The 20,304-nt window shown below is 57.2% G+C and overlaps 2 protein-coding genes across 7 annotated transcripts; one reads left to right on the top strand and one right to left on the bottom strand.

Annotated features, from left to right (window-relative positions):
* Positions 1-517: 517 nt before the first annotated feature.
* On the bottom strand, positions 518-11,051 carry PRKCSH (PRKCSH beta subunit of glucosidase II). Of its 6 annotated transcripts, none has more exons than XM_079114505.1 (18): positions 10,916-11,051; positions 10,436-10,585; positions 10,134-10,250; positions 9,366-9,461; positions 9,222-9,279; positions 8,180-8,297; positions 6,706-6,835; positions 4,544-4,628; positions 3,782-3,860; positions 3,072-3,158; positions 2,642-2,815; positions 2,472-2,568; positions 1,916-1,985; positions 1,673-1,762; positions 1,406-1,480; positions 1,230-1,329; positions 995-1,151; positions 518-853 (listed from the first exon to the last, which is right to left on the bottom strand). In XM_079114505.1, exons 1-17 carry the CDS (start codon positions 11,034-11,036, stop codon positions 1,005-1,007), a joined length of 1,794 nt encoding a protein of 597 aa, XP_078970631.1. In that variant the 5' UTR covers positions 11,037-11,051; the 3' UTR covers positions 518-853; positions 995-1,004. The 6 variants fall into 6 exon arrangements, with proteins under 6 accessions (XP_078970631.1, XP_078970632.1, XP_078970633.1 ...); XM_079114506.1 differs by having other exon boundaries at positions 518-846; XM_079114507.1 differs by having other exon boundaries at positions 2,663-2,815.
* Positions 11,052-11,407: 356 nt separating this feature from the next.
* On the top strand, positions 11,408-20,150 carry ODAD3 (outer dynein arm docking complex subunit 3). Its single transcript, XM_079114503.1, has 13 exons — positions 11,408-11,809; positions 13,237-13,358; positions 13,442-13,519; positions 15,167-15,337; positions 15,451-15,552; positions 15,637-15,762; positions 15,917-16,039; positions 16,584-16,736; positions 17,874-18,034; positions 18,114-18,270; positions 18,974-19,129; positions 19,542-19,626; positions 19,794-20,150. The coding sequence occupies exons 1-13, from the start codon at positions 11,560-11,562 to the stop codon at positions 19,910-19,912; spliced, it is 1,803 nt and encodes a 600-aa protein (XP_078970629.1). The 5' UTR covers positions 11,408-11,559; the 3' UTR covers positions 19,913-20,150.
* The last annotated feature ends 154 nt before the right edge of the window (positions 20,151-20,304 follow it).

The following is a 20,304-nucleotide window of genomic DNA, read 5'->3' as shown; positions in this document are numbered from 1 at the left end:
AAAAAAAAAAAAAAAAAAAAAAAAAACCAACAAGAACACTTTGCGTTGCGTTTAGACTATTTATTACCGGGATTCCAGGCCTGGCCGCGTAACAGACTTTTACATGGAATTGTTTAATTATTTGTACTTTTCATGCCAGAAAATAAAAGTTCAGAATCTTAAGGTCTCAGGTGATCTGTGCACTGGCGTACTGGGATGGTGGGGTTCTGCTGCTGTCTGTGGTGCTGGGTGGCGGAGTGCAGGTGGCTGTCCCTCTCGGGCCCGGGAGGCCTCCCCACAGCACAGATGAGATTAGAGAGGGTGACTGGCACAGATGGAAGCTCAGACCGCAGTGGCCCAGGGTCTGCCCTCCCTGGTGCTCGACTGAGCTACCTGTAGGCCATCTTCCTGATCACCTGGGCTGCACTGTCCCCTGGTGAGGGAGGCCAGTGTGATCTACAGTGGCTGCGTCCCTTTCACTCACCCTGCGTGGCCCACACCATTCCCACCTGGTACAGCAAGGCAGACGTAACCGAGCTTGGAGAGGAGTCACATTTATTATTTCAAGATCACAGGTCAAATCATTCACTCGTCCCCACCAGGAGGGGAGGAAGGGGTGGGGACGGGATGGGACAGAGGGGCACACCGCCAGGGTGGGGGACTGAAGGAGGGTTGGTTCCTTTATCCCATCTCTGGAGGCCTCTTGGGCGGGCAGTATGGCTCCGCCCCACCTGGGCCCCTGGAGCAGGCCAGAGCCCATTGGGCTCCTGCCCCTTGGGAGGATGAGGAACCCCGGGGCAGGCCTTGGTCCACAGAGTGGAGGGCAGGTGGGCGGCTCTGCCGGGGCTGGCTCCGCGGCTCGAGGTTCTGGGTTCTGGAGTGGGCAAGAAAAGAATCAGAGGCGGATGGGCCGGGCTGCACCTCGGCCGGCACGCGAGGCCCCGGTTCCGCCCAAAGAGGACAGAAGCAAGGTGCAGAGGGGTCCAAGAGCTGATGACCGCCTCTCCCTGCCCACCTCGCCCCAGCTAGAGCTCGTCGTGGTCATCCTCGGCGGGGAGCTCGGGCGGCGGCTCTGGGCAGGCTGCAGGTGTCATCAGCTCCATGAGGTACTCGCAGCGACTGGGCTCCGTGGTGCTAGTCACTACAGTCTCCCTCCCGCACAGGAGGCGCACCTGGAACCAGGCAGGCGGGCGGCTCAGGCGGGGGCGGCCAGGCTGGGTCCCCACAGCCCTCACCCGTCGGGCACTCACAGTGGTAGAGCGGTTGGGGCCCTGCCAGCAGCCGGTGCCCTGTTCGTACTTCATGGCGCTGAACTTGTCGTGGTCTGGACCGGCCCAGGAGCCCCAGGTGCTAGGGGAGAGCAAGGGTGTTGAGGGTCTGCTGCTGGGAGGCAGGAGGCAGGGGGCCCCGGCCTGGGTCCACTCACCCAAGGTTGGTGGGGGAGCCACCGAGTTTGGGTTTCTGCGAGACGAGTTTGAAGGGGCAGAGCCGGTAGACGTACCTGTGTATGGACAGGGCTGATGGGTGGGAGGACACCGGGGCCCTGTGCCCAAGGGGCTCAGACAGCTCAAATGACACTGACCCTGGCCCGTGTCCCCATTCCTGCCCCGATGCAGCCCAAACCCTGCCTCCGCCTCCCTCTCCACTGCATCCAGCCGCCTCCACCCTGCGGGGACCACTGCCCAGGACTCACTCGTTGGTGGTCAGCTCGTAGCACTGGCTGTAAAGGTACGCAAACTCCCCATGGGGGCCAAAGTCAAACGAAATCTCCTGCTCCAGGTTTCTGGAAGGGGAGGTGGAGAGGTGCAGCCATGGACACGGGAGGCCGACATAGGAGCCCCTCCTGCCAGTGCCTGGCTGCCCAGGGGGCTCCGGGAGACTGCCTCCTAGGGAGCCAGGCAGCGTGGCTCTGCCACCATGGACACAGGCCGGCTACCTGATGGACTCCTCCATGTCCTTCAAGGACCGCTCAGCCTCCTCGAACTTGTTGCGGGCCTCCTGTGCAGCTGAGGGAGGAAGCAGAGGTCAGCGGTGGCGACCCACCCAGGAAGGTGGAAGACAGGGTCCACGGACAATGAGACTGCAACCCCCTGCTCCCCAGGCCTAACTTGGTCAGGGGGAAAGGATGGAAGGACAGGACACAGGCCCCGCGGCAGCCCCAGGAAAGGCCTCTCCTGCCACTAGGTCGCCTGGCTCCTGAGGGACCCTGGCGGGGCTCCGGTGCTCTGCTGGCTGGCAGGCTGCAGGGCAGCACAAACAGGTGGAGCCCTGGGCGAGTGGGGGGCAGGCTTTCCATAGGCCTCAGGGCCCACCTCCAGTACCCCTCAGGGTGTGGGGCTTGCTGGGCGCGAGTCCCAACCCACAGCAGGCGACAGAGCAGCCCATGCTTTGGCCCTTGCTGGCGGAGGCAGAGACTGGGCTCAGCTCCGGCTCTGCTCCCAAGGGCAGGGCCAGACTGCCGAGCTGACCGCCGGGCCATGCCAGGGCCTCACCGTCGATGAAGGCCTGCGTCTGCTCATCATAGGGTGGCATCTTGTCCTCCTCTGTGGGGCTGGCTGGCGGAGGGGACTCTAGTGGGGGTGGGGCCTCCTGGGGAAGGGGAAAGGCAGGGTGAGCGGGCAGCCCGTCCCCACGGCCTCTGCCCCCAGCTCCCCCGACACACCTTGGGCTGCTCCCCCTGCACCTCCTCCTCCTCCTCTTCCTCCTCCTCCTCCTCCTCCGTCTCCTCCTCTTCCTCCTCCTCCTCCTCTGTGGGCCGCAAGGGCACTGGTGGCTGCTCCTCCTTGGGCTGCGTCAGGTCCGGGGATGAAGGTTCCAGCAGGTCTGGGGGCAGCACCTGAGAGGAAACAGGCAGGCGGGTGCTGGGTGCTGAGGACACAGGGACCTGTCTACCCCAGGGCGTGGGCACTTGCTCACACCATTGTGGCCAGTGGCCCCACCCCTTCTACAGGAAGGTCCAGACAGCTGGCAGGAGGGGCCTCTGTGGAGGACGCGCGCACTATCCAGCTGGCCAGGGTGGCTGGGGGCCAGGACTGGAGGCCACAGGGGTGGTAAGGGCAGGGCAGGACTGCATCCCTCCCCTCCACACTGACCTCGGACTGATACTTGTCTCTGATGGCGGCCCAGACACGGTCATAGAAGGAGGTGGCGTCCGTGTGTGCGTCCCCACCCAGGAGGGCCTGTGTGTCGGAGTGGTGTTAGGACTGGGGCTTCCACTGCCCCTTCCCCAGGCACCCAGCATGGGGCTTCAGGCAGTGGTGCCAGGAGCCAGCTTGTTGGGCCCTGGGCCCTGGGGACCAGACCCCCACAAGCACGGTGCTGTGACCGGAAGGGGGCAGCACAGGCCTGTTGAGAGGAGCAAGGCAGGCTGGGCCTGGGGACCCTGGGAAGACGGAAAGAGGAGCAAGAGGGAGCGGCAAGACCTGAGAGACGGTCGGCTGGAGGCCAAGACCCAGGTGGTCCAGGGAGGAGTGAGTGGGCAGGAACGGAGAGAGGGACAAGGAGCAGCAGTCAGGCGGGAGGGTAGAGGGAGACAGAGCCAAAGGCCTGGGGTGGGCAGAGCAGGCTGAGCTGCCAGCCAGTGGGCTGCATGGGGTAGGGACAGACTTGGAAAGCCCTGGCTCCTTCTTGGACCCCACCAGATGGGGAGAAGGGACCCTGGGCAGCCACTACCTTGGCTTGCCAGGCAGCAGCTATGACTGGTATCCCAAGAGCCCTGGCCCAGGGAGCTTTCCACCAGCTTCCCACTGGCCTGTCCCTTCTTTGCCCTCATGTCACCAGGTCTGGGAGCGGGCTGGGGTACCTGGGCCTCCCCTTCAGACAGCACTCCATCCCCATCCGTGTCCAGCTCTGGATGGGTCTGCAGCTCAGTCACGGAGACCCTGTGGGGACAGACGAAGGGTGAGGCTCCTGGTGCTTGGCCCACTGCTTGGGGAGCCTGCCCGCCCCTTCCTGCCAGGGCTGTTCCTGAGCTCCTCCAGGACCTGCGGGGTGCGGGGTACAGGAGGCTGAAAAGGCAAGGGCTGGAGTCGGGGCCCCCAGCCCAGGAGGAGCAAGCCCTGCAAGCCCAGTCCCCATCCCCTCCTCAGGACTGCGTACCCCCAGGGCTCGACCACAGAGGGAGGAGGAACCACAGAGGGAGGAGGAACAGGCTGGGAGGCACAGGGACACCACATGCCACAGCTCCTTTCCTAACCCGACCAGCCCCCTCTTCCCTCTGCCCTCACATCTCAACCAATCAGCTGCCCCTGTCCAGCACCCTTGCCCAGCAAGGCCTGGACACCTCGCCCTGCACTCCCCCTGCAGCCCCTGCTCCTCGTCCTCTCGGACTCCGAGATCCCATGGTTCCCGAAAGCCCATACTTCACCGTCTGCTGGGTCACTCAGCAAGTTCAAAGGCACAGAATTCACACAGCTGGCTTTCGCCACGTGTGCCAGGCCAGATGGGCCTGGGGAAAGCGATCCCTCCCCACAGGAAGTGGTGAACCCAGCACAGGCTCTGGTTGGCTTCCAAAGGCAGATGGGCGAGGGGACCCCAGGTGGGCAGGCGGCATGGCCACACTCACACCCCGTCCATGTTGTCATCCAGCTCCTGGAAGGTGTTGGCTGCCAGCTCCTGCTCCTGCCGGGCCCTGGATGCGGCCTGCTGCTCTGTGGAGAGCCGGCTCTCATCATCTGCGCCCTGCCCACTCACCCCAAGGTGCCCCCGCCTGACACTGAGCACCCACGGTATGTCTGGTATGCTGGGCACTAGGGACACAGCTGTGGACAAGATCAAGAAAGGTCCCTGTCCCCTGGAGGGGAAGGATAAATAAGAACCGAGGTCGACAGGTGAAGCCTGGGCCTGGGGGCAGGAGGGATGGAGGCCAGGGCCTGGGGGAAGAAGGCCTGCAGGCTTCCGCCCACAAGGGCCTCTGGGATCCTACACTGGGAGCCTCTCCGTGCGCCTGGCTGGAGAATGCCAAGGGCTGGGGGAGACAACCCCAGACACCCAGAGTCCACCTGCTTCTCCCCACCCCACTGACCATCTGCTCCCAGATCCACCCTTGCCTGCTAGGACCAGCCATCTCCTTCGGTTTCCTGGCTCCTACTCTCACTCCACCCTCCCCGTAGTGGCTGGCAGAGATGGAACCAGGGTGCACCCCTCTGTGCTCAGACCCTCCAGGCTCCCCACTTCCCTTGGAGCAAAAGCCCCTGTTCTCCCCAGGAAGAGGAGGCCCGGCATCACGCTCAGGACTGCACCTACAGCGCCGGGGTGAGCCTGGCGACCACAGGCACTCGACCAGGCTGACCGGATGAGCCACCGGTGATGGGAGGTCGGGGAGAGCCTGTCAGCAGAGGGAGGGAAGACAGAGCGCAGCAGAGGCCCAGAGACTTGGAGTCCAACAGCAGCGCCTTAGAGAGGGCTGCCCTGGTTCCTGAGGGCCACCTGTGCCCCAGCTACCAGTATGAGCCGCTAGGACCACGTCTCCATGGCCGTGCGCAGTGCTCAGTCCTGCACTAGCGTGGAGTGGCGTCCGGCCCTCCCGCTCCCCGCCTGCTGCCACGGGGTGTCGGGCAGTCAGCACCCAAGGACTGAGAGCCTGGACCAGGGCTTTGCATTTCCAGTCACAGCAGCACAACCCAAGAGCAAGGCGTGTGGGCCTATCTGAAAAGTCACCTTCTTGGGCCTGAGTTGTGGCCAGTGGCAGAGCGCTTGCCTAGCACGTGTGAGGCCCTGGGTTCAATCCTCAGCACCACATAAAAATAAATAAAATAAAGGTACTGTATCCACTTACAACTAAAAAGAGTATCAAATTAAAATTTCTTTTTAAGAATTTTTTTGGGGGCTGGGGAGATAGCTCAGTCGGTAGAGCGCTTACCTTGTAAGCACAAGGCTCTGGGTTTGATCCCCAGCACCAAAAAAAAAAAAAAAAAAAAAAAGAATTTTTTTTGTAGTTGTATACGGACAGAATGCCTTTGTTTTATTTACTAACATGTGGTGCTGAGGATCAAACCCAGTGCCTCACACATGCTAAGCAAGCGCTCTGCCACTGAGCCACAGCCCCAATCCAAAAATCACCTCCTTAAAGTCAGCAAAGGCAACAGGGATGGTAGGGGCAAGAAGGCACCAGAACACAGAAGTCACTTTTGCCCTAAGGAACTTTGCCAGTCCTGGCAAATTCAGATGTCTGTTTTGATGAGACCTGGCAGAGCCTAGGGGACTGGAGCCAAAGTGCAAGGTCAGGAGACTAACAGGGGCCCCCACAACCTCAGCAGGGCCATCCTGTCAGTCATAAGCGAGATCGGACAGCTCCACCTAGGGTGAGGCTGTGGCTCAGAGGTAGAGAGCTTGCCTAGCATGTGGGAGGCCTTGGGTTCAACCCCAGCACTGTAAGAAAAGAGGGGTGCCAACGGGGGACATAACCTAACGTGCATGCATCTCAGTTCACACCCTACTGAGAGGTCAGAGCAACCTCAGACCTTGAACTTGGATTCAGGGGGTCTCTGAATGGCAGTGCTCCAAGCATCAGACAGAAGAAAAGGACAAGCTCCCTAGAGGACCATTTACCCAAGGCTGAAAACTATTCCTAAAAATAACTTCCAAACAGGATGACCAACACACAGATACCGAGGCACACGAGGAAATGAGATGCCGCCATCAGAAGTCAGCAGAAATGGACCACAGGAGGGAGCCTTCTAGCCTAGGCCTCTCGGCCCAGGAGAGCCCCTGGCCACCCTGACCTACCTTCCCACCGCTTCCGGTGCTCTTCTTTGGCCTCCTTCTCTGGCTTCTCGGCCTCCTCCTTCACTGCCCGAAGCATCTCCACCTGGTCTTCCAGGGACTTCTTTCCAGCCTGTAGCTCAATGAGCTTTTTCTGGGAGGCAGAAGGCAAAAAGGCCAGCCTCCTCAGGCAACCTCCCTGCCTCTATTCCATGGAGAATGCCATAGCCCCAGGGCTGGGAAAGGACAACCCCAGTGTGCCTTCAAGTAACATCCAAAATCCATACACTTCTTCCCACCCCCACAGTCTCCTGCTTCCTGGCTTCCTGGAAAGGAGAGATCTTTCGAGAATACCTCACTGGGTCTCCGGCTGCTGTGGTTCCCCATGGCCTCTGGGCAGAAGCCCAAACACCTTGATGTAGCTCACAAGGCACTGAGTGTCCAGGGCCCTGCCCCCGCTCCCTGTCCTCATCTTAAGCTCAAGGCTCTGGTTGCCCCAGACACTCAGAACCCACTGGCTTCTTTGCCTCCAGTTATTCACACACACTGTTCCTTCAGCCTGGAACATTCTCCATGGCTAAGTCCAAATTATCTGACAGCTTTTGGTTTAGACAGAGACCTCCTCTTCTAGGAAGGAGAACAAGGCAAAACCCACCTCTATGCCTCAAAATTCCCAACTTCCCTTCCCCAGCTGCCCTGGGCAGCACTTCCTTTCTTTTTTTTTTTTCCTTTAACGAATTCTTTTTTTTCTAATTAGAATTCAAATTTTTTTCAAGCCTCTAATCAATTAATTTATTTTTTTGCCGTGCTGAGGGTCAAACCCACTGCCTCGCACATGCTGGGCAAGTGCTCTACCACTGAGCCACAGCCCCAGTCCCTGGGCATCACTTTCTGTCTCTCCCTTGGACGGGTCCAGCCTGGCCCTAGTCTCTTGGCCAGTGCATGACACACCTTGTACTCCCACATCTTCAGAAGCAGCAAGGGCTGAGGGGACATGTCAGGAGAGCAGCGACGTTCCCCCACGGAGGCAGGCAGAAACCTCACCTCCCTGCCCGACTCTGCCCCAGCTAGAGCACATCACGGTCACCATCAACAGTGGTTCCAGGGTTGGCAGGTGCTGCTGACTGACCTCATCTTGTTCAGCCCTGCCCCAGAACCGAGAGTCACCAATCACGAGCTCATCCTATAGACAGTGACACCACAGACAGGAAGACAGGGAGCAGCCCTCCTGTCCTTGGGAGACTGGAGAGACCCTTAGAGCCCACTTCTGTCCAACATCCTGGCCTTGGCTGTCAGCTGAGCTGACGGCCGTGTACCTGGGAACTGCTTAGCCACGGACTACACACTCAGTACCACTCATGTGAGCAGAGCTAGGGGCAGGCAGTTGGTGACTTGCCCAGGACCATCAGGGCAGGCACAAAACCCACGAGCACTGCCAGCCCACCCCTCTAGGCTCGAGGCCCAGAATATCACACGCCAGCCTCCAAAGGTCCCTCACCTGCTTTTCCTCCCGGGCCTTCTTCCAGTCCTCAATAAGGATCTTCTTCAGGCGGAACCCTTCGCGGGTGACCTCTGCCATCTGCTGTAGGGACTCTCTCTCCTTGCGGCCCTTCTCTCTGGGGTAGAAGGAACACATAGGCACTACCAGGGAGCACACCATGCATACCACACCGCCCTCTTCTGGAAGGGCTCAATGCGTCTGCCAACCCCACACACTCATGCACATGCTCGGAAGGACAAGCCAGCAAATGCTCCTCCACCCTCCAGGCTCCCAACTTCGGTGCCCCTCACCCCTCTCCTCAAGAGAAGGGGCAGTGAACAATCTTGGGGTCAGGGCAGGTACTAGGGAGTGCTGAGGATTGGGGCTGGAGAGCGGTTCCCAAAAGACAAAGAATAGAAAAGAAAGAAACCACGGACCCCCAGACCAAGAGGGAACCTGACCAGTAACTGTGCTATGTTCAACCCACTCTCCACCAACAGGATCTGAAGTTAGGAGAAAATATATAAGTATTGGGACTTCTAGCTTCTTTGTAAAACTAACCCAGCCCAACAAAAAATAAATAATTAAATAATTAAAAGTTTTTAAAACACAAAAACAAAAAACAAAACAAAACAAAAAACCCTTACCCAGACCCACCACCTGCCAACAAAAGACAGGAGTTGAGAGCGGCCATTCTTGTAGATGGCACAGTCCTCCCTACTCCCCGCTGCCTCAGCTTCTGTTGTTCACATCGCCCACACTAGCACATGGCCATATGGAGCAGGAGTTCCATTGGAGCTACCAAGTTCCAGCTCTGCTACCTGCGACCAGGTGACCCCAGAGAAGTCATTTCCCTTCTAACACTTGAGTTTCCTCATCTGTTGAACAAGGAAACAATCGCACCTGCTTCAGGACTAGAGGGAGAGCCAGGGATGCAGGGTTCAGAAAATGCCTGCCTGGCACAAAAGGAGCAGAAGAAAGGGGAGCTGGTCCAGCCCGAGGGGTGTGGCCACCTAAGGTGCTAAGGGGTAGCAAAGGGGTGGGTACTGTCACCACGCACTTGCAGGTATTCTCACAGACGATGCCACTGTTGTACTCATCTGTCCCGTCACAGCAGTCTGAAGCAGAGGTGGGGCCAAGATCAGAGCTGGTAGGCCCCCAGCCCCCTGCCACCACCTCCTTCCCCATCCCAGGGCATCCTTACCACAAATCGCATCGTTGACCCGGTTCGAGGGGATGTACAGAGGCTTGTAGCCAGTGTTGGTGCAGTGGAAGCTGCCGTTGGGACAGGCAGCTGTGCCTGTAGTGAGGGGAGAGAGGTCTGCTAAGTTCACCAGCCAGGGGCCTCCTGGCCATCCACGCCCACAGCCCTTGACCCCTGGGACACAGAAAGCACCAGAAAGGTGGAAACAACCAAGGGAAAGCCAGAGCTGCACACTCGGAGCATGAAACAAAACTCTCCAGTGCTCCCTGCTGCCTCTCCTCATGAGGCCCTTCAAAACAGGGCCCTGCTGGCTCCTCTTCTGCCTTCACCCTGTCCCCAGACGGACTGCCCTTGAGTCCCACCTCTGGGGGTCTGCGTAACGTAGGCTCTCCATCTGCAGCTCCTTCAGGATTCACTTGAACCCCCACTTCCTCCTAGAAGTCTTTCATGATCCCCAGGATATCCTGAAGGGGAGGGCTCTCTGGGCTCCCACAGTACCACCAACTACCCTCATGAAAACACCGACCTGACTTTTTCCTTTTTTCTTGGGGGCGGGGTGTTGTGCTGGGGATGGAACCCTGGGCCTCTAGTATGGCAAATGCACTCTACCACTGAGCAACCCCACCAACCCAACGCTGGCCAGGTTTCTGTGCCTGCTTCCACGGAGCAATGGGAAGGCAGGACTGGGTCTCTCTCCATCATCTTACGGGGCCTTGGCACTCAGCAGGTGCTCATTAAATGTACAATGAAAGGGGGTGGGGAGCTCACCAGGCTCGTCGGAGCCATCCTTGCAGTCACAGTAGTCATCGTTGACCTGATCGAAAGGAATGGTGGCCGAGCCGTCCAGGCAGGTGAAAGGCTTGGACTCATCGTAGAAGTGATGGTCTAGAGAGGACAAGAGGCTCAGCCCAGAGCAGAAGAAACATTCTCAACAGAATATCACCTCTGCCCCACCCACCCATTCACCAGTTGAGCGTCACGGGTAAACCGAGGCAAAAGGTTGCAAAGGCCCATCCAGGAGCCACAGGTAGACTCCCTCCACGCCCGACCCCCACCTCCAGCAGACTCACTGGTAAGGGAGACTCCGCGGGGCCTCTTGACTTCCACTGCCCAGCAGAGGGGCAGCAGAAGCAGCAGCACCAACATCCTGCTGGGACTCAGGCCGGAAACGGGTTCTGAGGGAGGAAGGAGGCTGCGGGGAGTTGTACTGCGTCCCCACGCTGCGGCAAGAATGGGACAACCGGTCAGCAGGAGAGGGCTACTTCCAGCCAGTTGGAGTCCTCCACCCTTTCGGGCAATATGAGCTCCGATTTGGGAGCGGGCGGCAGAGGTCTCCCCAGTCCTGGCCAGTCGAAGAGAGTCTCACTTTGTTCAAATCAAGGGTGGGCAACTGAAAACCTCCGCTCCCTGTGCCGAGGCCGAGCGGACAATCCGATTCCCGCCAACAGGCCCAATGGGTTTACACTCTCCCCCACCCACTGCGCAAACACCCTTTTGTTGCCCCTTGTACGAAATCAGACTGCCTTCCCACCCGCTAGTTCATCACCTACACGAGGCCGAAGCAAAGGTCAGTAACCACCCGCACCCCCCTCGCCCAGCGGCCAGGGACCGTGCTGTAAAAAGAAAGCGGAAAAGTCTAAGAAGCATCACTTCCGGTCCCACCGCGCTCATGGGGGACGGCCGCTCAGGGGAGCCATGTTGAGTGTGGCAAACATGCGGGTGCCGGAACTGAAGCGGCCATCTTGGGCAGGACTGTGAAGTCTTAGAGAGGATAGATCTGAAGACTCGCGCTTAATGGCGGCGCAAAATGTCTCCATCTTGGGAGTGGCGGCTCCTGCAGCCGGAACAGAAAGTTCCTGAAAAATGCCGGCGAACCCCCAGCGATGGGGGGCGGGGAAGCTGATGAACACGTGATTGCATAGTGGCTCCGCCGCATCCCCTTCTGGGACTGTTCTTTGCGCCGCATCAGCCAATGGGAGTGGTAGCGTGGAACGCAGGTGGTCTCCATGGGAACTTTGGAGGGAGGAGGGGGAGGAGGTTACCTAGCAACCGGGAGATGCTGAGAGGGCCAGCCAAGCGGTCGGAAAGTGTATTCCCCCGCGCCCGAGGAACCAGAGCTGACGGATCCCGAAAAGGGGCAGCAGACGCTCAGTTGCTTCTCTAGCTCCTAAGAGTCCTTGGCCCCAACCCAATCATGACGTCTCCTCTGTGCAGGGCGGCGTCTGCCAACGCCCTGACTGCTCAGGACCAGGTCTCTACACCCTCTTCCAAAGCCAAGGGCAGTAAGCCTCCGGCCAAGTACGGCTATCCCCGAGGCAAGTCTGCCTCGCGGACACAGGCCTGGCCCGCACGCAATTCCAAGGCGGAACCCCACCGCTCCGGTGCGGTGAAGACTTCTGTGCACGCACAGGTGGTTGAGTTGCAAAGGAAGATTCAACTATTAGGTAAGATGGCTCTAGAGGACACAGAAGGATCAAGGGTCAACACTGACCATCCAGTTTGACTAGGCATGGTGTGACAAAGGAGTTTCACCAGTATGAATCTAGGTGGACAGTTTCCGGAGGCAAAAACTCACACTTGTGTTGGGCTCGGAGATGCAAGTTTGCAATCCCAGCAACTTGGGAGGCTGAGGCAGGAGGATTCCAAGTCCGAGGCCAACCTCAGAAACTTAGCGAGGTCCTTTCTCAAAATTAAAAATAAAAAGGGCTGGGGATGGAGCTTAGTGGTAAAGTGCTTGCCTAGCATGTGTGAGTCCCTCAGTTTAGTCCCCAGCACTGACAGAAAAAGAACTGACTGGATGGTATTTCATACTGTAATTTCAACTCGTACATGTGGTGGTGGTAAAAAAAAAAAAAAAAAAAAAAAAAACCAGATTCTAGAGCCAGAATTTTTGAGTTCAAATCCTGACTCTGCATAATAGTTGTTTGACCGTAGGCAATTTAAGATTAACCTAGTTGCTGTTTTTCCGTCTGTAAAATGGGAATAGTAACAGTGCCAGGTGGGCACTTGAAATGTGTGAAGTGATTAGAAAGCCCTGGGGCTGGGCTGTAGCTCAATGGCAGAGTGCTTGCCTGGCATGTGTGAGGCACCAGGTTCAGTTCTCAGCACCATATACAAATAAGTGAATAAAATAAAGGTCTATCAACACCTAAAAAAATATTTTTAAAAAAGAAGAAAGGTGCCTGGTACAGGGTAAGGTAATCTGAGTCGCAGTTTTCTCATCTGTGAAATGGGTATGATATGTATCTACTGGCATGTGGTATTGAGTACCTAGAGAGATCTGAGTCCAGCATCTAATACATAATAAGGGCTGGAAAAACTATTTTTAATATATATTTTATCTGGCATAATAATATGCATAATTTGAGGGTATGGTATGACATGTCAAGGCATGTGCGTGATTGTAACCATTAAGGTAATAGGCATATCCAAAGACATTTACCATTTTCTTTTTGTTATTGTTATTTTAAAAAAATATTTTGTTTTAGTTGTAGTGGACACAGTACCTTTACTTTATTTTTATGTGGTGCTGAGGATTGAACCCAGGGCCTCACGCGTACTAGACAAGTGCTCTACCACTGAGCCACAACTCCAGCCCCCAACATTTACCATTTCTTCATGTGGAGAACACTCACAATCCTCTTTACTATTTTGATATGTACAATTGATATGTTGTCAACCATAGTTCCATCATAGTACCAGAGAACTTAGAAGTTATTCCCGTGTGCCTGTTAACCATCTTCTCTCCATCTTCACGTATCTTTATGATATTAAATTGAAGATTGATTGCAAGAAGACCTCCCTTCTGGGAAGTCCCACCCACCTACCCAATGACACTGTGCTTCTGTCTGTACATCTCACCTGCCCCCAGAGGGTGACCGGAAAGCCTTTTATGAGAGCTCCCAGTGGAACATCAAGAAGAACCAGGACACCATCAGTCAGCTCCGAGAGGAGACCAAGGTTCTCCAGCTGCAGCTGACGGACTTGCTTCAGGTGCGAGTGCAGAGGTGGATGGGTGGGTTCTGGGGACATGCAGGTGGCCTGAGTGACAGATGACTGGTCCCCTCTCCTTACAGGGAGATGAGAAAGTGGTCCAGGCAGTAATTCAAGAATGGAAATCAGAGAAGCCATACCTGAAGAACAGGACAGGCCAGGTTTGCCTCACCCTGCATCTCCCTTCATCTCCAACCTGGGTATCCTCCTCACTGGACTTCCTGCTGCCACTTTCAGTCTCTCCAGACCTTCCTGTACACTGGCTGCCAATCACTTACTCCCTTAGGAAGTCTTTATTACGCACTGACTTTATGTTTGATATGATGTGAGGTGTTGGTGACCATGCAGTGACAAAACAGATCAAGTCCCCCTTCCAAGAAGCACCAAAAGGAAACAAAATGTCCCCCAAAAGTTGGGCATGGTGGTCCACACCTGTAGTCCCAGCTACTTGGGAGGATGAGGCAGAAGGATCTCTTGATTCCAGGAGTTTGAGGCCAACTGAGAAACATGGGACCCCAGCTCCTAGGGGGAAAAAAAAAACAGAACAATAAATATAAGAAAAAAGGAGGGCTGGGGATATAGCTCAGTTGGTAGAGTGCTTGCCTTGCAAGCACAAAGCCCTGGGTTCAAATTCCCAGCACCGCAAAAAAAAAAAAAAAAGAATTTCCAGCAATGATAAATAAAGCAGCATGATTTACTAGAGAAAGGCAGAAACTGGTATTTCAGTTGGGGGTAAAGTCAGCAAAGACCTCTTTCAAAAGGAGGTGATATTTGAGCTGAGAATGGAACAGGCAGGAAAAAGTCTGGGAAAAGAACTCCTGGGCTGGGGATGTAGCTCAGCTGGTAGAGTGCTTGCCTTGCAAGCACAAGGCCCTGAGTTCGATCCCCAGTACCCCCCCCCCCCCAAAAAAAAAAACCTCCTGGTAGAGGGAACAGCAAGTGCAGAGTCCCCAAGGTAAAAACAAGCATCAAGTGTTGAGACCAGGCAAAGACCAGTATGGCTGGGGAGAGCGAGGTAAGGTAGGGAGACCAATCCTGGGCTCAACCATGACAGAGTATGGAATTTATACCAGGAATCAGTGAAGAGGAAAATGGACTTCAAGGAGACAGGAGCGGAGGCCAGGAGGAGGTCAGCCAGGTGACAGATACTTTGGTCTGCCCTGCTACAAAAATGGGAGAGGTTGAAGGAAAGAGATGCCTCCAGGGAAACTGCCACCACGTCAGGGAGAATTTGCTAACCGAGGAGACATGTGGAAGAGAAAGAAAACCTTTGATGGCATCAAAGTTTGGGGCTTTTTTTTGTCTGGTTTTGGTGCTGGATATTGAACCCAGCTAAGCACATATTTTGTGGCTGAGCTACACCCCCAGCGGGATTTGCAGTTTGAGTATGAATGGAGCCTCCATGAGCAGAGATTGGGAACGTGGGAGAAGCAGGTGTTGTGAGCCAGCCAGGCACTTGCTTTGGGAAGGGATGATTTTGAGAGTGTGGCGTGGGCATAAAGGGAGGTTGGCTTTAGGTGTCTCCAGTGTAGAGGTGGCTTCTAAGGCCTGTAGACTGTAAGTGGGGAGGGCATGGACCTCCAGTAGAGCCTCTCTCCAAAAACAAAGGACCAGGACATGGAATGACCAGGGAGGGGGTTGGAAATTTCGAGATGGAGTCCCGGAAGCCAAGGAAGAAACTCTGCAGGAGTTGGCAGCCAGCCAGTTCCGATGCTATAAGCTAATAAGGAAGATGAAGGCTACCCTGCGGGAGAAGGGAGGAACCAAAGGACTGGGGAGGGAGGGCTCAGGCCCCTGCTCTCCTGCAGCAGGCCCTGGAGCACCTGGACCACCAGCTGAGCGAGAAGGTGAAGCAGTTGAACGCCCTGCGACACCAGGTGGTGCTGCGGCAGAAGCGGCTGGAGCAGCTGCAGCTGCAGCACGGGCTTCGCCAGCTGGAGATGGAGGAGGCCCAGGACTGCAACACGGAGGAGGCCAAGGTAGGGCACTCCTCCCTGAGCAGGCGCAAGGTGAGGCCTGCAGAGCTGGCGGGGGCAGGGCGTGGTGCGCCGAAGGAGTGGAGGAGGACTCAGGGGAGCCCTGCTGCCGCTAGACCGTGAGGAACCTGGAGAACCGCCTGGAGAAGGCCCGGATGAAGGCGGAGGAGGCAGAACACATTACCAATGTGTATCTGCAGCTCAAGGCCTATCTCCAGGTAGGGACTAGGCCTGCTTGGGAGCGGGAGGGCAGGTCTGCCCCGATGAACCACAGTCACAGGCCGCCTCACCCCCACGCCCAGGAGGAGAGCCTCAACTTGGACAACCGGCTGAACTCCATGGAGGCTGAGGTGGTGAGGACCAAACAAGAGGTGGAGGAACTGCACGTAGTGAATCAAGAGGCCCTCAACGCGCGGGACTTTGCCAAGGTGCCAGCCCACCTGTCAAGGTCTCCTGGCCCCAGGATCTGAACCCAGCCTCGCCTGAGCCCCTCTCGTCTGTCCCTGGCACCCTGCCGGTCTGTCCCGCGTGCTCTGCCTCCAGCTGACATAGGTACCAGCTGCTCCCCTGCTCGCCCCCCAGAACCAGCTGCAGTATTTGGAGGAGACCGTTTTACGAGAGCGCAAGAGTCGGGAGCGCTTCATAAGTGATTGCAAGAAGCGCGCTGAGGAGAAGAAACTGCAGAACGAGCGCATGGAGCGCAAGGTGGGCGCGCCTAGGCGCGCAGGACTTCCAACAGCTCAAACCTACCACACCTGGCCTTGCCTCCTCCGGTCCATATTCTTGGCCCCTGTTCAGGACCCTTTCCTACTCTTGACGTTCTTCTAACCCTGCCGCCTCCCTGACTCCACCTCCACGTAATGAAGGACTCCTCCCACATCCACATCCCCCACATCCACTTTCCACCTTCCCCTCCCCTCTCCTCCCCTTCCACCTAAGTGCCCCATGGTGGCGCTGCTAGGACCTCACCTTACTCTCTGGTTTCCACTCGTCCTTCCCCCGTCGGACTAGGTCTCGTGACCTAAATCTGACCCTCCTTGTAATCCGCCCCTCTCTTGACTCCACCCCTTTGTGCTGGCTCTGAAGCCATCTCCTGCAGAGTCCTCCTGACCCCGGTCCGGGTGTCCCTACCTGGCTTCAAGTTTTTGCCCGGCCCCCACTCCCCAGTTTGAGCCCTGTCCCCTCCCAGCCTCCCTCCCAAACATTTATCCACAGACTGACCCTGGCTTTGACCTCACCCCATGAGCAGACTCAGCGGGAGCACTTACTACTGCAGTCCGACGACACAATCCAGGACCACCTGCGCGCCAAGGACCAGGAGCTGCGGCGGCGCTGGAACATGTACCAGATGGAAGCAGTCTTTGGCAAGGTCAAGGACGCAACGGGCGTAGCCGAAACGCACGTGAGTGCCGCGAAAGCGCTCTCCCTCCCCAGGCGAACCCCTGCGGCGTCCAGGGGAGGGAAGCCTACACACTTCGCCTCCACTCTCCGCCGGGCCAAGTCTTCAGTGCACGAACTTGCTCCCATCTTGAAAGGTACCCCTTTCCCCTCCAGCTACCGCCCCACCAGGGAAACTGCTGCCCTTTACAGCAAAACCCACAGGAGCTGTCTACACATTTCCTCTCCCGTCTCACACCTGTGCTAACTTTTTAGTATGCCAGCTGTGGGAGAACTGGACGCTTTGTCTTGTCCTGTCTCCAGCGCTTCCTGTAAGGTGGTTCAGGACCACCCTCGGTTTCTGGCAAGTCTGCTTTGGGTCCCACATTTTGCAGTTGTCTTCTTTGATTTGTTTTCTTGGCACCAGGTATTGAACCCAGGGATACTTAATCACTGAGCCACATCCCCGGCCCTTTTAAAATATATTTTACTTAGAGACAGGGTCTCACCAAGTTATCGAGGCTACCTTTGAACTCTCGCTCCTCCTGCCTCAGCCTCAAGCCGCTGGGATTACAGGCGTGTGCCACTGCGCCGGGCTTTCTTTTTTGAAAAAATGTCAAGACTCCTGTGTCCCCTTAAGGGGCCGGGTTCCCGCTGGGGAACACTGACCCCTCCCCCCCAGCCTGTTCTCTACCCTTTGGGATTTCTCCGACCATGCTGCTCCTCCCATGGGGTTGATTTCCACCAGATCCTATACTCACAAATATGGGATCATCTGGGGGCACGGAAGCAAACCCCTTTCCAGAAGTGTGTTCGATGAGCGAATCGCTTTTCAGACGTGCGGTATTACTTGTGAAAATGGAGGAGATTGCCTGCCCGAAGTTGCTGCCACGTTAATTTTGAAAAACACCTATGCTCTCCGCTGCTCTGCCCCACCCCCATACCGATTTTGGCCAGCTCATATGTAGACAGGGGCGCTGGAAAGGTGATATGTCCGGGGTGCACACCCTTGAGGCAACCCGGAGTCCAGCCCACACTGCCCCCATACGTCAGTTTGCAGAAGCCACCAGCCTAGACCACTTATCTTGTGTACTGGGGTGGGAAGGGAGATGGAGCACGCACGAGCCTCCCTGGGCTCTAACTGGGACTGGGTGGTCCGCAGTCGGTGGTGCGGCGGTTTGTGGCCCAGGGCGACACCTTTGCGCAGTTGGAGGCACTTAAGAGTGAGAACGAGCAGACGCTGATGAGGCTAAAGGAAGAGAAGCGGCGACTCTTGAAGGAACTCGAAGACCTCAAGTACTCGGGGGAGGCCATGCTGGTGAGGTGAGGCCGGGGTGCCCAAGGGGGCCGAAGGAGTGCGGGGTCGGCAGTGCTCCCGTGGTGACTTCTGCGCTCCCCGCAGCCAGCAGAAGATGGAAACTGAGATGCAGAAGAACCTCAAGACCGAGGGGCAGCGACACGCTGATGCACAGGATCAGCTGGAGCGCACCTTGAAGGCTATGCAAACGACTAAGGAAAACCTTGAGCACCTGGCGAGCAAGCTGAGTCACGTCAGAGTGGTAGGCCCCGCCCTCGAACGGGCCCCTCTCAGCCTCTTAGGACCTTAGAGGCGCAGTCAAGCAAGAGGCCCCAGGGAACCCCGTCTTGGATTCCCAAGACGTCAGAAGCTCCGCCTACAGGAAAGCCCCTCCCCGTTCATTAGAGTCCCCGCCCCACATGCCTGGTAAAGCCCTCTCTACCCCAAAGAGTCCTAGGACTTTAGATACCTTGACTTTTTATGTGTGTGTGGTGCTGGGGCTCGAACGCAGGGCCTTGTGCTTGCAAGGCAAGCACTTTACCAACTGAGCTATATCCTTGACCTGCCTCAAGCTCCACCCGCCCCCATGGGAAAGGCCTACTCTGCCTCCACCCAAAACCTCAGAGACCCTGCTCCAATGCTGGAGCGGGCGGGGTCAGGAGGAGCCCCACCCTGTCCGTTGCACAAGTCCATTTTTTCAGAAGGCCATCAGTACAACGGCCTCCCTCGAATCACTACCCTTCACCAAGAAACCTCCCCGCACCCTTTTTGTGCATCAGGAGCTCAGAGGCCCGCCTTCAAGGAGTGGCCTTTGATTTCAGAGTCCCCGCCCCTCAGGTGAGCACTAGCCCTGTGAGTGCCCTCTTACATCCAAAGCGTCGCAGCGGAGGGAAAACACCAGCATGCGTGGACCCGGCCCCAGAGGCCCCGCCCCTTGCGACTGATCTGACTCTCCCTGGCCCCAGGAGAACAGCCGCTTTGAGGGAAAGGAATTGGATCCCAAAGCAGGGGACTATTTGCTGAACCTGCTGGGCCTCGTGGAGGAAAAGTTGCTGAAACTGCAGTCACAGCTCGAGAGCCACGACGTGCCGGAGATGCTGCGCCACATCGCCGATCGCGAGGTGCCCCTGAAGCCACCGGGCAGGGCTCGAGAAACCTGGGCGTGGGGCTGAGTGGGCGGGGGCAGCCATTGCAAGGCCAAGGTGGAGGAGCTGATGAGCCAGAAGGGCCTTAGGGACAACGGTTTTGGTGTGAGGAGTGAGCCTTACACACCAGGGGTAGGAGCCAGAAAAGCTAAGGTGGGTCTCGGGAGGCCAGAGGGCGGGACTGGGCCCCAGAGACCCGCGGTGGGCCTGAGTGACAAGTGGGTGCAGCTGGGCATCGGAGTGTCTGCTGAGAATGAGGGATGGAGCCAGGTGGAGACACACTACATAGGAGTGGGCAGTGGTCTCTGAATTGGAATGAGGAAGGGAGGGGAACTTCACTGCGGCCCCTGCCTCGCCCACACCTCCCTCTCCTGCCCGCTCCACTTAGTTCTATACCAGCTTAGAAGGAAAACTGCCTCAGTACAACACCCGCATCCCCCTGCAACTTGCCAGTTCCAAGGACAAGTTCTTCGGTCAGTGCTGGCGGGGGGGAAAGGGGGGTGGGGTTTGGAGTCGCTAGAGGTGGTCTGAGGCTGGACTCAGGTCCAAAGTGGAGGTGGGTGGGGTGGAGATGGCTAGGGAGGAAAACCTGATTTGGGCATGGCGAACCGGCTCCCGCATCGTCCCGTGCCCCTCGCAGACGAAGAGGAGAGTGAGGAGGAGGACAGTGTAGTGGTGAGCCGCGCTTCACTCAAGATCCGTTCCCAGAAATTAATCGAAACCCGCAGCAAGAAGCGCGGTCGCTCGCGGAGGTCCTAGACTCGCAGTCGTTCCCATCTGGAGCCTCCATTCCCCTTCTGAGCCCCCCCCACTCCTCTGGGTCCAGTCACGGGCCCATGGGGCCCCTTCAAGGGCTGGATGAGGCCCGGACGGGGAGTTGAGCAGGCCAGTGGCAGCCTGGAGGAGAGGAAGGGGCCGGGTCAGACGTTCCCACAGTAAATCTCCCGAGGCGGGTCAGCGCTGGCCTCAGAATCCGCAATAAAGGTCATGGACCAGCCTCCTGGGTATTCACCTCTTCTTGACCCTGCACGACTGAAAAGACGTTGGTCCCATAAAACCCAGGGCCGCAGACAGCCCCATCCAACCTGGGGCCTGATGACTCTGATCAGCTGATGACATAGTTACGAGAGAAGCCCCCACACCTGGGGCTG

Source organism: Sciurus vulgaris, assembly GCF_902686455.1.
Source record: "Sciurus vulgaris genome assembly, chromosome: 16".
Lineage (NCBI taxonomy): Eukaryota > Metazoa > Chordata > Mammalia > Rodentia > Sciuridae > Sciurus > Sciurus vulgaris.
The sequence above is the reverse complement of the archived record's forward strand: the minus strand, read 5'-3'. Positions and strand labels throughout refer to the sequence as shown.